This window comes from Echinops telfairi, unplaced genomic scaffold, assembly GCF_000313985.2.
Source record: "Echinops telfairi isolate 266 unplaced genomic scaffold, ASM31398v2 ScPeMD7_9;HRSCAF=40, whole genome shotgun sequence".
In the NCBI taxonomy this organism is placed as follows: Eukaryota; Metazoa; Chordata; class Mammalia; order Afrosoricida; family Tenrecidae; genus Echinops; species Echinops telfairi.
In genome coordinates, this window is record NW_022103906.1 from 98,242,773 (window position 1) to 98,256,112 (window position 13,340).

The 13,340-nt window shown below is 48.8% G+C and overlaps 1 protein-coding gene across 1 annotated transcript in view; it reads left to right on the plus strand.

The window, feature by feature from the left end:
• ADAM17 (ADAM metallopeptidase domain 17) overlaps positions 1 to 13,340 on the plus strand; it is a 66,696-nt gene that overhangs the window by 34,660 nt on the left and 18,696 nt on the right. The window contains exons 7-11 of the mRNA XM_004696019.2: positions 744 to 833; positions 3,840 to 3,953; positions 7,170 to 7,314; positions 7,410 to 7,498; positions 10,773 to 10,925. Coding sequence (XP_004696076.1) covers positions 744 to 833; positions 3,840 to 3,953; positions 7,170 to 7,314; positions 7,410 to 7,498; positions 10,773 to 10,925 — 591 coding nt within the window. The remainder of the gene's footprint in view (positions 1 to 743; positions 834 to 3,839; positions 3,954 to 7,169; positions 7,315 to 7,409; positions 7,499 to 10,772; positions 10,926 to 13,340) is intronic.

Sequence of the window (13,340 nt, forward strand, 5' to 3'; positions counted from 1 at the left end):
CAGGGATCTCCACACGGCTGCTCCAGCACCCAGGGATGCATTGAGGTAGGTCCATGCGGCTTCTCCTTAGGGATGTCTTCCAGGAAGTCAACCTTGCTAACTGAAGCAGGAACTGGCTAAGGCAACTGCACCCTGGTCCGACCATCACAGAGCAAGAGAACTCAAAAGGCGAGGCACACCGAGCCATTTATCCCTCCGCCCTGCAATTAACCCCACATATGTTTATCCTCCAGGTTGGCACAATTAACTACCTCAACTAGAATGATGTCTTTAAGAGTCTGTTAATTGGTACTGTGGAGCTATAGGCAGTGGCGACCTGACATTTGGAGTGAACTGAACCACGCTTACTCTGATGACACCATTCTTAAGTTTGTGGCTAGGAGTCATTTCTGTGGTAGAGCTGTCAGTTATAACATGCTGACACCTTAATGCTAGTTTTTGTAATTGGTGGAAACTTCACAATGGCATCTTCTCCAAATTGAGCTTTATCCCGGTAGATTTGGTAATACTCTGTAAAAAAGATCTACTTAAGGGGGGAGCGGGGAGGGAGGGAAAAAATGAGGACCTAATGCCGGGGGTTTAAGTGGAGAGAAAATGTTTTGAGAGTGATGAGGGCAATGAATGTACAAATGCGCTTTACACAATTGATGTGTGTATGGATTGTGATAAGAGTTGTATGAGCCCCTAGTAAAATGATTTAAAAAAAAAAGAGCTACTTAATCTCTCTCTAATTTTGCACACAGATTGAGCTAATTGACAGAGTTGATGACATCTATCGGAATACTTCCTGGGATAACGCGGGCTTTAAAGGATATGGAATACAGATAGAACAGGTAATTATCAATAGATATGGCTTATCTTAGTGTGTTAAATTATGTGGAGTAAATATCTGTTACTTCTGTTCAAAACCCAAAAAATGTATATTTAACTTTAATTAGTGTGCAAAGATGGGTTGACTAGAGAAACTAATCCAGTAATACTCATATATGTAAAAGAAAGAGCTTTATATTATGAAGTAATTGTATCTCAAGAAAGCATCCCAGGAGGGAAAAAAAGAGGAGCTGATACCAAGGCCTCAAATAGGAAGTAAATGTTTAGAAAATGATGATGGCAACATATGTACAAATGTGCTTGACACAATGTATCTATGGAATGTGGTAAGAGCTAAGAGCCCCAATAAAACGACGGACAAAAAGAAAGAGGAAAGAAAACATCCCAGCCAGTCCAACTCCAAGTCTGAGTCTGATGCTCGCCCAGAAGTCCCTCCTCAGACTTGTGCAGGGAACGATGGGAGACCAGGGCAGGGCTCCAGCTGCTCTCAAGGTCAGTAGTAGAGAGCAGTTCCCAAGCAGGATCCGCCTCTTACAAGAAGGCCACGCCCCCAGGAGTCAGCATCAGGCAGTGACCTGATTAAGAGACCTGACTCCGCCCCTATCCAGGGGTGTCTAGTTGAAGAGAAATCATCTGACTTCCACAGTGGGCTTCCAAGTATTTCATCCAGAACTGACCTGCCCCCCACGCTGCAGTGCCAGTCCCAGTAAAGAGCCGAGCACCTTGTGCTGCATGCAGGTGGCAGAGCCGCAAGGAGACACTCAGGAACCACGAGCTCAGCTTGGCCTTGTTCCTTTCCCCAAACTCACCCCTGAGAGGCTCCCCCTCCTGTTCTACCTTCTCTTTAAAACAACAGACCTTAAGCACATGCAGTCCATTCTGACCTCAGGGACACTGCAGGACAGAGTAGAACTGCCCCTGCGAGTCTTTAGACGAAGTCTTTACAGGAGAGGAAAGCCTCTTCTTCTCACCAAGCTTACTCTTAATCTGTCTAAACTACATGTTCGCGAATGCTTACTGCTCTTTTTTCCCATAGCATGCAAATTGACATACATCTTATTTTACACATCTTAATTGTGGCAGCTACATAATCTGTTGTCAGTTTGAGAGGATTAAGAGTGAAGGGGTGGAGTCTAGCCTGTCAATGGGGTCGCAGCTTGATGACCTCATTTGGAGGCACTAAGGAAATAAATAGCTCGCTGGAGGCGGGACACACGCTCACTCTGAGAGATATGCTTGCTGACAAGATACACGAAGCTATGGTTGTCCCCTGGAGCTGATGAGCCAGGTGGAGATCCCTGCCAGGGATGAGATGCCTCTACTGCCACTGAATCCACAACACTTTCTACCCCTTGGTCTGTGATCTTCCTGCATTCGGCATCATTGCATGTGTTGTGTGAGTCTGAAGAGGAATTTATAGACTGGCATCAGACATATGGGCTAATATCAGACTAGGGACTTGATCTGGACTGGGCTGGGCTGTTGTGTCAATATATAGTTGCTCTTTTATATAAAGCCCTTTCTTATACACATACAAGTGAGAGTCTGAATTTGTTTCTCTAGTCAACCTGGACTAACACATTGATCATTGGCTATCGTTAGAAAAAAATGTATTAAGCCCGTGTGACCCAAGTTCTCATTCTTCCTTACTGAATACAGAGCAAGTGAACATTAGGATTATATTTAACACACAACAAACCCCCCCAACTCCTCTGCCATCAAGTCTCTCCCAACTGGAGCAGCCCTGTGCGGGGTGTTCGAGGCTGTGGCTCTCTCTCTGCAGGACAGATCGCCTTACCTTGCTCCTGAGCAACAGGTGGTGGGTTTGAACCGCTGACCTGGTGATGGACAGTTCAACAGTGCGGCTAGGACTCCAGTAATATATATATATATATATATATATACATATATATATATATATATATATGAAATGTTATCAATCGTTCATTGATACTGCAAGTGTATGTTTCCTATGCCATGTTTCTCAATTTGTCTTGAACCGTTGAATATGAAGAATGCATGGAATTTTTATTTGAAAGTGCTGCTTCTTGAATAATTAATTACCAGGCCATAGAACCCACCACTGTTGAGTGATTGCACTCCACAGGGACCCTAGGGAAGGGCAGAACAGCTCACGTGGCTCCCAGGCCGGAAGCAGGTGTAGAATCAGACAGCCTCACTTCCTCCTGCAGCGAGGGGTGGCCGGTGAGAGGTTGAGGGTGGAGGTTGCAGTACAGAGCCAGTTCAGACAAGGATGTGAACCAAGGGGTGGCTTTGTTAAGGAGAAAGGACTCCCGGGACAGAAGGGAGAGCAAAGAAAGGGACGGGGCATCTCGAGCCCCCGGCGGGTTCCGAGACTACGAGTTAGGTGCGCCTTGTACTGGGGCCGCGGGATATCTGTCTGTCTGTCTGTCTGTATATATATCGTACTATATATATATAGTACGATCTTAAAGGCCTATGGGCTGGTAAGGGGAAGGGAGGTTCTTTGTGCTGCGGTTGCAAGTTTCAGGTCAGGAGATGACCTGTCAGGAAATCATCTTGTTCTCAGCAAACTTGCTTCCTGGAACGCCAGGGAGAGGCGGCTGTGTTCTGCCCGGGGAGCTGTTCTGTGAAATGCTGGAGGCAGGTGCTTTGAAGTTCAGCCAGGTGATTTGTCTTCTGAGAAGCTGGTTCAAGGGGCTGCCCGGGCTGCACCCGGCCCAGACACGGCACCAGCTGCGTGCTAGCTGCTGTGCTAGCGAAGCTCCGCTCCAGCATGAGAAAGACAGAGCACGCCAGACCTGCCCCTCGTATCGATTCTGACCCCGCCGCCTGGAGGCTCGCTGCCCCGTGCGGCTCTGAGGCTGGGAAGCTTTGCAGGCTCAGAAAGCTTCCTCTCTCTCCTGCTCTCTGGAAGAATAGATGGCCCTTTTTTTATAACAGATAACATAGTGCTTGCAGTATTATATCAGAATTGTAACGACTTTTCCTGAAGTGTTCTAAGTGTATTATCTCTTTAAGTATAGATTCGCATCCTCAAGTCTCCGGAGAAGGTAAAACCTGGGGAACGGCACTACAATATGGAGAAAAGCTACCCCAATGAAGACAAGGACGCCTGGGACGTGAAGACCTTGCTAGAGGTAGGTCATCGAGCCTCAGGTGTGAAGCTGTTCTCCAGTAGGGCGTCGCCAGTTGACTCTCCCTAACACGGCTTTCTCATTCCTAATCTCTGAATCCTTTCTGCATGAATGCAGGGATATCTCCAACCAGGTCGTTGGAAACCAGGAAAACACTCTTCCCCAGCCGACCCAGCAGTGGCTTTGTTCCCTGCAGCAGGGCAAACAGCAGGATGGCGAGAGAAAACAGCAAAGCAAATGCAAAAAACACAAGAAAAATAGGCACATTTTTTTTACTATAATAATTTTGAGACCCTATAATGAGGTACCGATTATCTCTAGAAAATGGGAAACATACCACCCACAGAGACTTCGGGTCTCCCTGCACATAGCTGGTCTCGCTGGACTTTGTTCCAGGATGGATTTGTCCCTTCTAGCACTCCCGGATATGCCTGGGATTCTTTGCCAACATGGTCGTTTGAATGTATCAGCTTGGTTTTGTTTTTCCTAGTTTTCCGTAATCACTGCCGAGCTTTACCATAAGGTGATTGAAAACACCGGGGCTGGGTCAGGGAGAGGAACATCTTTGCTCATTAACACTCGAAAGCAGGAATGAGGAACCTCCTTTTTTTTTTGTCAAGGGCCATTTGGATATTGATGCAACATCATTCTCAGCCCAGACAGATGATGAACATAAACATTAGCCTGCTTTATTTGGTCAGGCATTTAATTAACTCCCCCTTAACGGGATGGGTATGCGGCCTCAGAAACCCACACTGGCCGTCCGCTCTGAGTTGGAATGACCCGATGGCAGTGGGTTGGTTTTGGGGAGTGGGAGCCGTTTTGTGGAGCCCTGGTGGCATACGCGGGGGACGTGCTGGACTGCTAATCGCAAGGTTAAAGGTTCAAATCAGCCAGCTGCTCCAAGGGAGAAAGATGGGGCACTCTCCTTCCGTAAACAGTTACACCCCTCGGAAACCCACCAGGGCAGCTCTACCCTGCCCCGGAGGGTTGCGATCGCTGGGACCTGACTTGATGGCGGTGAGTTCAGGGTTTTGTTTTGTTTTTTAACGGCTGGAGCTGCTCCTCTTTGGCGAGGTGTATGATATTAGCTGGTGTTGATTTTGTGGGCTTTATGTGGCCCTCGGGCTGGGCATGCACCCCTACTTTAAAGACCTCTTTTGCAGACTGTAAATTCAACCCAGTGACTTTGTTTAGTAGATTTGCCAAATGCAAAATGATTTCTTGATAGCTTCTTTCTGGGTGCTGATAGTGGGTCCAGGTACAGTGAACCCCTGATAGCTTCACTGTTTTCTGCTTGTGTCTTCCTGGTGCTCACTGGTCCAGCTGCTATGTTCTCTTAGTGTGACGTGTAATACATACTGAATTTTGTGGTTTTCCATCCTCATCAGTAAGTGCTTCAAGCCCTCTTCACCCTTAGCCAGAAGGTTGCCCCTTCAGACGGCAGTTGGTTCGTCAGTCTCCTGCCAGCCGTGCTGCTGGCTCCTTGTCGGCACTCTGAGTGCCAGGGTGGCAGGAAGGCCCCCCTGGGCACACGTCACTGTCATGTGGAGACTGCCTTCTCATTGGGAGCTTTTTAAAATCAAGGGCTCGGGATCTCTGGGCTGTTAGCAAAGTGAAGCCCCTTTAAATCAATTTAGAAATAAATCCTTGCAAGCCTCCAATGTTGCTTTAAGTTGATATTTAATTTTCGTTTAAGTAACAGAAAACTAAGTGTAGTTGCTTTTTTTCTCTTTTTTTTACTTTAGGTTTGTAACCGCTATACACTTATTAAACCAAAACAGGTCTAAAATAAGGGAGTAAAATTTAAAAGCCCCAAACACCACATTAATTGCTGTCGAGCTGCCCCTTCAGGGAGGCCGTCTGGGAGCGACAGTGCATCTGCCTTCTGTGGAGCAGCTTGTGGGCTTGACCCTCGACCTCGAGATCAGCTGTCCACTTACCCCACATTGCCATCAGGGCTGCAGAGAATCAATAGCTCCCCGCAAAACAACATCAGACAAACAAGCTACCACACTGCCATCCAGTCCATGCTGGCTCTCAGCGGCCCTGAGGGCCGGGAGACGTCTGGGTCTGAGGCTGGCTGTTGCTGCAGGCACTGACCGCCTCTACTTTGTGCTGAGTGAGGACTGGCGGGTCCTTCGCAACCGAATGCCTCACCGACCACTTAGGTCAATAGGCCTCCTCATGAAATATGGAAAAACTGATGGTCATTGCTGCCCTCAACTTCCAAAGCATTTGGATGGTATCACTTGGATGGGGGATATTAGTGAGTCAGAAAGTGGAGGGAGGAGAAGAGGTGACGAGTGATACAAAACTGGTGGGAATCTTAAACAAGCGAGGGGAGACAGGCTTCCTCACACACCTCAGTGAGAAGGTGGAGGAGGGGAGAGTAGAATACATTTCCTGATGGATAGAGGAGACCGGGGTATCGGAAGTCATGACAAGGCCGGTCCAGAAAGATAGGATACTCACAAAGATGGACTGACTGTTGAGTTGGGGGTCTGAGAGGAGCGCGGCATGAAGTCTGGGGTGCAGGGTCGATAGAGGGACAGGATGTGCACACCTGGAAGGAGGAGGAACCCTACAGAGGACTGCCAGTAGCAGAGGACCCTCCAGAAAGCCAGCCTTTGGTGGGAAGCCATTATGCGCTCACTGAGCCCATAGAAGGTCAAAGGTGACCTTTTCCCACCAGCTAAGGGCGCTTTGGACTCCTCGTCTCAGTACCCCCTTCAGTGAATGCCCCACAGCAACGGCTGGCTGTCCTGGGGACCGCTGCGGCTCAGCCACTCCCTGTGGATCGGGGCTTTCGCTGACCACTTTTCAGAACCAAGTGGCCAGGCCTTCTGAGACCTATGGCTGACCTCAGACCTTCAGCCATTCCGTGAGCCACCGAGCCGTTAACAATGCACCACCCAGGGACTCCTCGGTCCCTTTCTTACTCAGGGTGCAAGGTCCCTGGAATCGTGCACAGCTGCCTCGAGCGGCACACAACTGTGATGTCTGTCTGTCTGTCTGTCTGTCTGTCTTCTGAGACCCGCTCTAGGAGCTCTCCCTGCTGCGCCATCCTCTAGGCCAGTCTGCCTTCTCCCTGAGGGTCCCTGAGAAGCCCAGCAGTGGGCGGGTGGGACAGTGTGGGGGTGGGGGTGCCCCTGAAACAGCTGGAGTCCTAGGGAACCCGTAGCCTCCCTAAGAACGTGTCTCTGCTTGTTCTTGCAGCAGTTCAGCTTCGACATCGCGGAGGAAGCTTCGAAAGTCTGCCTGGCCCATCTCTTCACCTACCAAGACTTTGACATGGGCACTCTGGGGCTGGCCTACGTGGGCTCTCCCCGGGCCAACAGTCATGGCGGTGTTTGTCCAAAGGGTGTGTTCCTGCCTCTTGCTTGGACGTGGTGCTGCGGGGCGACTGGCTGGACATTCTCCAGCTCTGTGTCTCATAAGCTGTCTCTCTCTCTCCAGCTTACTACAGTCCTCTTGGGAAGAAATACATATATTTGAACAGCGGTTTGACTAGCACCAAAAATTATGGCAAAACCATCCTTACAAAGGTGCGTTCTATTTTTTAAGGAAAGTTTTGAACTGGGTTTTAGGGGCCCTTCCCGTAGTGTGGCATGTCCGGCCCTTGGCCTGCTGCCGGTCTTCCTCCATGAGCTTCCCTGGGAGTCCCCCTTTCCACACTCTCAGCACCCCTGCATGGCCTTGCTTCTCTGAGCTGTGCACGCTGCCTGCGTTTGACAGGGTGCAGTCAAAGTCTTACAACTGTCAGTGAGAAATATTTAGAGAGATTCTTCTGACAGGTTTGCACCTGTCTGTTGTGTGGGGTAAATATGAAAAATCACTAAACACAGACGGGAGATAACACTCCTTTGGAAATATCTCAGGCCATAGCTCTCCTCAAGGGCTTCCCTCTTGAAGCACCTTCAGTCGTCTCCAGAGCTGCTGGCGTGTCCTGCACGCTCTCCTTGAATTACACCTTCATCTTCAGGAGCTCCCTAGGAAGGGGATAAAGCCACCCAGACCCGCTGCCGCCAAGTTGGTTGTGGCTCAGAGCAACCTGTAGGATATAGGGACCTTGTGGGACATAGTGATCCCATAAAACAGAATGACCCGTAGGACAGAGTGACCCCGTAGGACAGAGTGACCCTATGGGTGTCTCCGGGTTTAAACCTGTACTGGAGCAGACGGCCTCGCCTGTCTGCGGTTGGCAGTCAACACTTCGCCGACAGCAGCACCAAGGCAACGAATGGCAAATTCTTGGTACTTTGCATCTCTGACAATGTCTGCTTGGTCAGAAACTTGATGCAGAGCTGGGACTATTCAGACACGGGGAGCCATGCGCCATCTTCTCCTGGCTGTCATTTCCTGGTGCTGTGAAAGGGTCTGAGTTCATTCTGGTTCATTTATATGACCTCTTTCAACCCAACCCCCCCTCACCTTGGAGGATTTTAGGACATGCTACGATCCTAAAATAACCTGTAGGAATGTGTGGGCTACAATGAACAATATCCCATAAGCAGCTGCCCAGTGAGTGAGTGATGCCTGAGCCGCGCTGGGCCTGGGGTGCAGTCAGGTGCAAGCTGAGTCTGCACATGGGAGGCTTCTCCTGTGGAAGAGGCCGAGGACACCCCAGCCTCGCGGGCAAACAGGGCAGTCCCTTTGGGAAGCTTTAGAACCCCGGCCGGCCCCTGGCTCTCAAGGTCTCCGTGGACAGAGCTGGGTCCAGTGACTGCTCCCAGCCTGCTGGGAATGCCGTGACTGTTCAGTGGACGACATTGCAGAAGGGGGCTCCCCAGATAAGGAAGGAAGAGGGGATTGATCTCGGGTGAGAAATAGAAATGTTTAATAGCTGATGGTATGTGAAGGAGCTTCACAGAGTTCATGGGAAATTTCCATGATCTTTTCATTCCATTTTCCCTCAAACTTTCAAAGCTCTTGCACATTTCAGTGTCTCCCCCCACCCTGTTGATCAGCTCACCCCTTCAATGGAGAGACGTACATCTTTTTGTAAATCTTGTCCTCTCTCCCAGCATTTTCTCTTTCAAGACACGCAGAACAAAAATAAGTCTGCTTTGGCATTGCCATTTTTATACCTTGAAGGTTGGTTAGCCAATCTTGTAATGAGTTTAGAGTAGATTGCTTCTCTGTATTGTACCTTGGGAATTTGAGGATCTACTGTTCTGTGTGTTAGGTGGAGGCTTACAGAGCAAATTAGGTATGTCCATTTAACAATTTTTATACAAGTTCCTGAACTACACTGTTTTTTGTTTTTTGCTTATTTAAAATTTTTTATTTAATCATTTTATTTGGGCCTTGTACAAATCTTATCACAATCCATACATCCATTGTGTCAAGCACATTTGCAATTGTTGCCATCCTCAACACATTTGCTTTCTACTGAGCCTTTGGTATCAGCTCGTTTTTCCCCCTCCCTCGTGAACCGCTGATAGTTTATAAATTATTATTTTGTCATGTCTTACACTGTCCGACATCTCCCTTCACCCACTTTCTGTGCTGGACTACACTTTCCATGAGGTGTTCAGTTCTCATGGTTCTCACAGTCGTGTCCTCGGTCCCGGTTAAATGGTGAGCACCGGGCTTGCGCTCGGCTCTCCTTGAGGGAGCCCAGTCTTCTCAAGGCCGTTGTTTCCGTGGTACGCTGGTCTGTAGTTTGCGGCTGTAGTTCCAAGTTCAAGTGTGTCTTGCGGAGCTGGAGGATCTTGTCAGTCCATTAGGCCTGGTTTCTTTGGGGATTTGAGTTTTGTTCTGTCTGTCTCTGCCCGGCACTTCCTCTGGCGCCCTTGGTCAGAGCAGCTGGTGGAGGAAGCTGGGCACCGTGTGGTTCTTCCGTTCTCAAGGGAGAAGAGAACACAGTATTTGTGGACGGTTAGCCCGGGACTGTTTCCTCCAGCCTCTGGTTTCCGTCTCGCTCCTTTGCCCCAGACAGGAAATGACCCAGGAGTGTGTCAAATAGCCACCTGCAAGGTCTTCAGACCCCACACCCTCCTTGGCAGACTAGGACGTGGAGTAGTGCCAGTATGAGCGGTGTCACAGCGCTGACTGAGTGTCCTCGAGACTGGGTTCCCCCCTCGCACCCAGGACCCCCTGAAGGCCACGAGCTAGTCGATTGTGTCTTGGTATCTGTAACTGCCTGTGTAAGAAAACCCATTGACGTTCATGAGCAATCTTTGAAGCTGCTTTACATTAACTGCTTACTTCATGTTTCATGGAATACTTTTTCCCCTAGGAGTTTTTCATTTGTTATTTAATTTTTTAATTCAGATAGACATGGGGGAAATGATTTTAGGTGTGTCGCATGCATTGGCATCGGGTGGGAATCCTCTGGTGGCCTGATATAAATGCACCGGCTGGACTGCGAGGTTGTCACTGGACATGAACCCCCGCCCTCACGGAGCTCAGCTCGCAGCGTTGCCTTGTTCCCGTTCTCTCCCTCCTCCCTACGTTCCCTTCCGGTGTCCTGGGTGCTTTAGGCTTGAAGTGTATGATTGAAACGAGGGAGAGTGGTCATCGTGACTGCTCCCTAGTGCTTAATCAGCACCAGAGACTACTTGCCTTAAATGGCTTGTTTTTTTTTCTTTTTCTCATAAATGTTCCTGTACATTTTGTAAGCTGTCTTTTAAGCTTGTCCTTACAGTTTTGTTTAATAATGTTAACTATATAATCTTTAGCTTCTGTAATTGATAGAAAGGATCACAGTCTGTTGTTGTTGACTTGATTAACAAGTGCCCTGTCTAGACCAGCATAGGCTGAAGGGGCAGGTGGCGGGATGTTGGGGAGTAATATTCCCTTTGCCTGATCTTGAAGGAAGCAGACCTGGTGACAACGCACGAATTGGGACACAATTTTGGAGCAGAACATGACCCTGATGGTCTGGCAGAATGCGCCCCGAATGAGGATCAGGGAGGAAAATATGTTATGTACCCCATCGCTGTGAGCGGAGACCACGAGAACAACAAGGTATGTGTCCTGGGAGCCAGGAAACCGAACTAGCCATCTAGCCGATTCCAGCTCACAAGCTCTGAGGGACGGGTGGAACTGGCCCTGTGGTGACCACGGTAGGGGCTTTGCACTGCTGACCTTGTGGTTAGCAGCCCAGCACGTGGCCCTCTCTGCCACTGGGGCTCCTGTCACGGCTGGGCCAAGGAGAAGAGCCATGTTGGATCGCCAGGGAAACTCAGAAAAGTGCGCTGTCCCGAGGGAGCTCTGTAGGAGTCGGACCGCAGGAAACACAAAGCACTACAGCTTGGCTGGTACTTTGCAGGAAAGCCTGGCCTTCCAACTGTGGTGCAGACTCGGGGTGATCTAGGTTAGTTGTGCGTGAGCGTGGAAAACCGGACGTATGGATGACTGGCACTGAAGCTCTAGATTTGTTTAGACCCATCGGGTCTGGTGGGCTTAACGCTTTATGTTACAATTTTCCTATCATTTTATTTGTGATTGTCATTCATTTCTCCTTGGGAGAGCTTCACGATCTGTACATCTCCATAAGTGCTGGCAGTAGCTTGTCTACCAGCACGCACTGCGTGTGAGAAAAGCCACGTGGCCTTCCCTGTTCACAGCGCACTAGCAGAGGCCTCCCTGCCGTGTCCGTGGGCTGGTTTTGGATCTAGTGCTAGTCGACCTGGGTACTGGGCACAAGCGAGACTCAGTGGCTGGAGTGATGCTTTGAGTCATTTCAGTTGAAGCATCAGGTGCTAAGTAGGAGAGCATAAGGGATTTGTTCTGAGTTACAGAGTGCTTGTTGGGGGGTGGGGTGTTCTAAAGGAGTGTGATGCTAATCAGAAGAAAAAAGAAATACTTTCTTATTAGACCATGAGCTATTTATTTATTTTCGGGTAAAAATATATTAATACTAAATGAGGACACAGTTCTGTTGTTTTTTAAGTAACCTTAAACATTTCTCTACTACCAGAACAAACATTTCCAGATCAATATACAGAACCACCTTAGGGAATCACTGCAAGAGGCCCCTTGGCCACAAGGCCCAGCCTTGTCTTAGTTCCTTTCCCTTCACTTGTGCTTTAAAACAAACCAGTGAAAAACACCTAGATGGTGAAGCCGGTCATTGTGCCCGTGGGCTGTCTGACACAGCCCGTGGCTGCAAAGGAACAGAATAGCATGTTAAAAAGCCAAACCAGTCACAGAAGCATCCCATTTCCACGACCCGGCATGCAAGCAGAGAGGGCAGCATTTGAAAGTCCAGCCTGTGTTGCAGGGTGAAGGCATTCACACCCCTGCTCCCCAGTTTCTGGGCTATTTCTTCTTCCAGGGTCTTTCCCTAGGCCTCAGTCTGATGGGCCGGGGGCTCTGAAGCCTGACTCTAAAGCCTGTGCAGGGCCGACGTCCAGGAACGCAGTTCAGAGGTCTGCCTCCTGCCCCTGGTGCTGCTTTTAAAACGCCCCCCTCTGCTGGGGTCCCTGCAGACTGCTTCATGGCTTTACGTTTGGGTGAGCAAGGCGCTTTCTTCTGCTCTCCCTGTCCCTGTGCTTTATTTTGCTTCCCCTCTGCTGGATGACTTGTGCCTGAGCGACCTTCCTGCGCACTCTTCTCAGACATGGTTGGATTTGCCTCCCGGTTGTGACTGCCTGTCTCTGCATCTTGACTGGTTTGCAGGTGAGCTTCGCACTGTGCAGGGAGCTTTTTGCAGCGCCGGCACGTTCCACATCTTTCTTAGGCACAGGACACATTAGCCGGAAATGGCTATGACGTCCTTGAACTGCAGCTCAAGAAACTGGATCGAAGTTGTTTTGTTTCACATTAATTGATTTCCTGCTGTGGAAAGCTTTCATCAGCATATGTAAAACTACATTTGTACATTAGAAATGCCTCCCGATCATTGTCCGCCACCATCACCAAGACTCAAGAAATGAATTGTTTGCACTAATAGACACCTTCATGTTGATAGCCAGATTTATGAAACTTAATACAAATGTCCTTTATGGTGAAAGTATATAGTGAATTGGGTCCCTATTGAATAATTTCAGCATCGATTATTTAGTAATATTAGTTACATTTTCACACGGACATTTTCATTCCCTCCAGTACCCATGACTTTTGTCAGAGTACTGGAATATATGAGAGTAATGTTGAGTACTAGAATATGGCCAGAGTACTGGGATGCATGAGAGTAATGTTGAGTACTTCAATATGGCCCGAGTACTAGGATGTATGGGAGTAATGTTGAATACTAGAAGATGGCCAGAGTACTGGGATGCATGAGAGTAATATTGAGTACTTCAATATGGCCAGAATACTGGGATGTATGGGAGTAATGTTGAGTACTAGAAGATGGCCAGAGCACTGGGATGCATGAGAGTAATGTTGAGTACTTCAATATGGCCAGAGTACTGGGATGTATGGGAGTAATGTTGA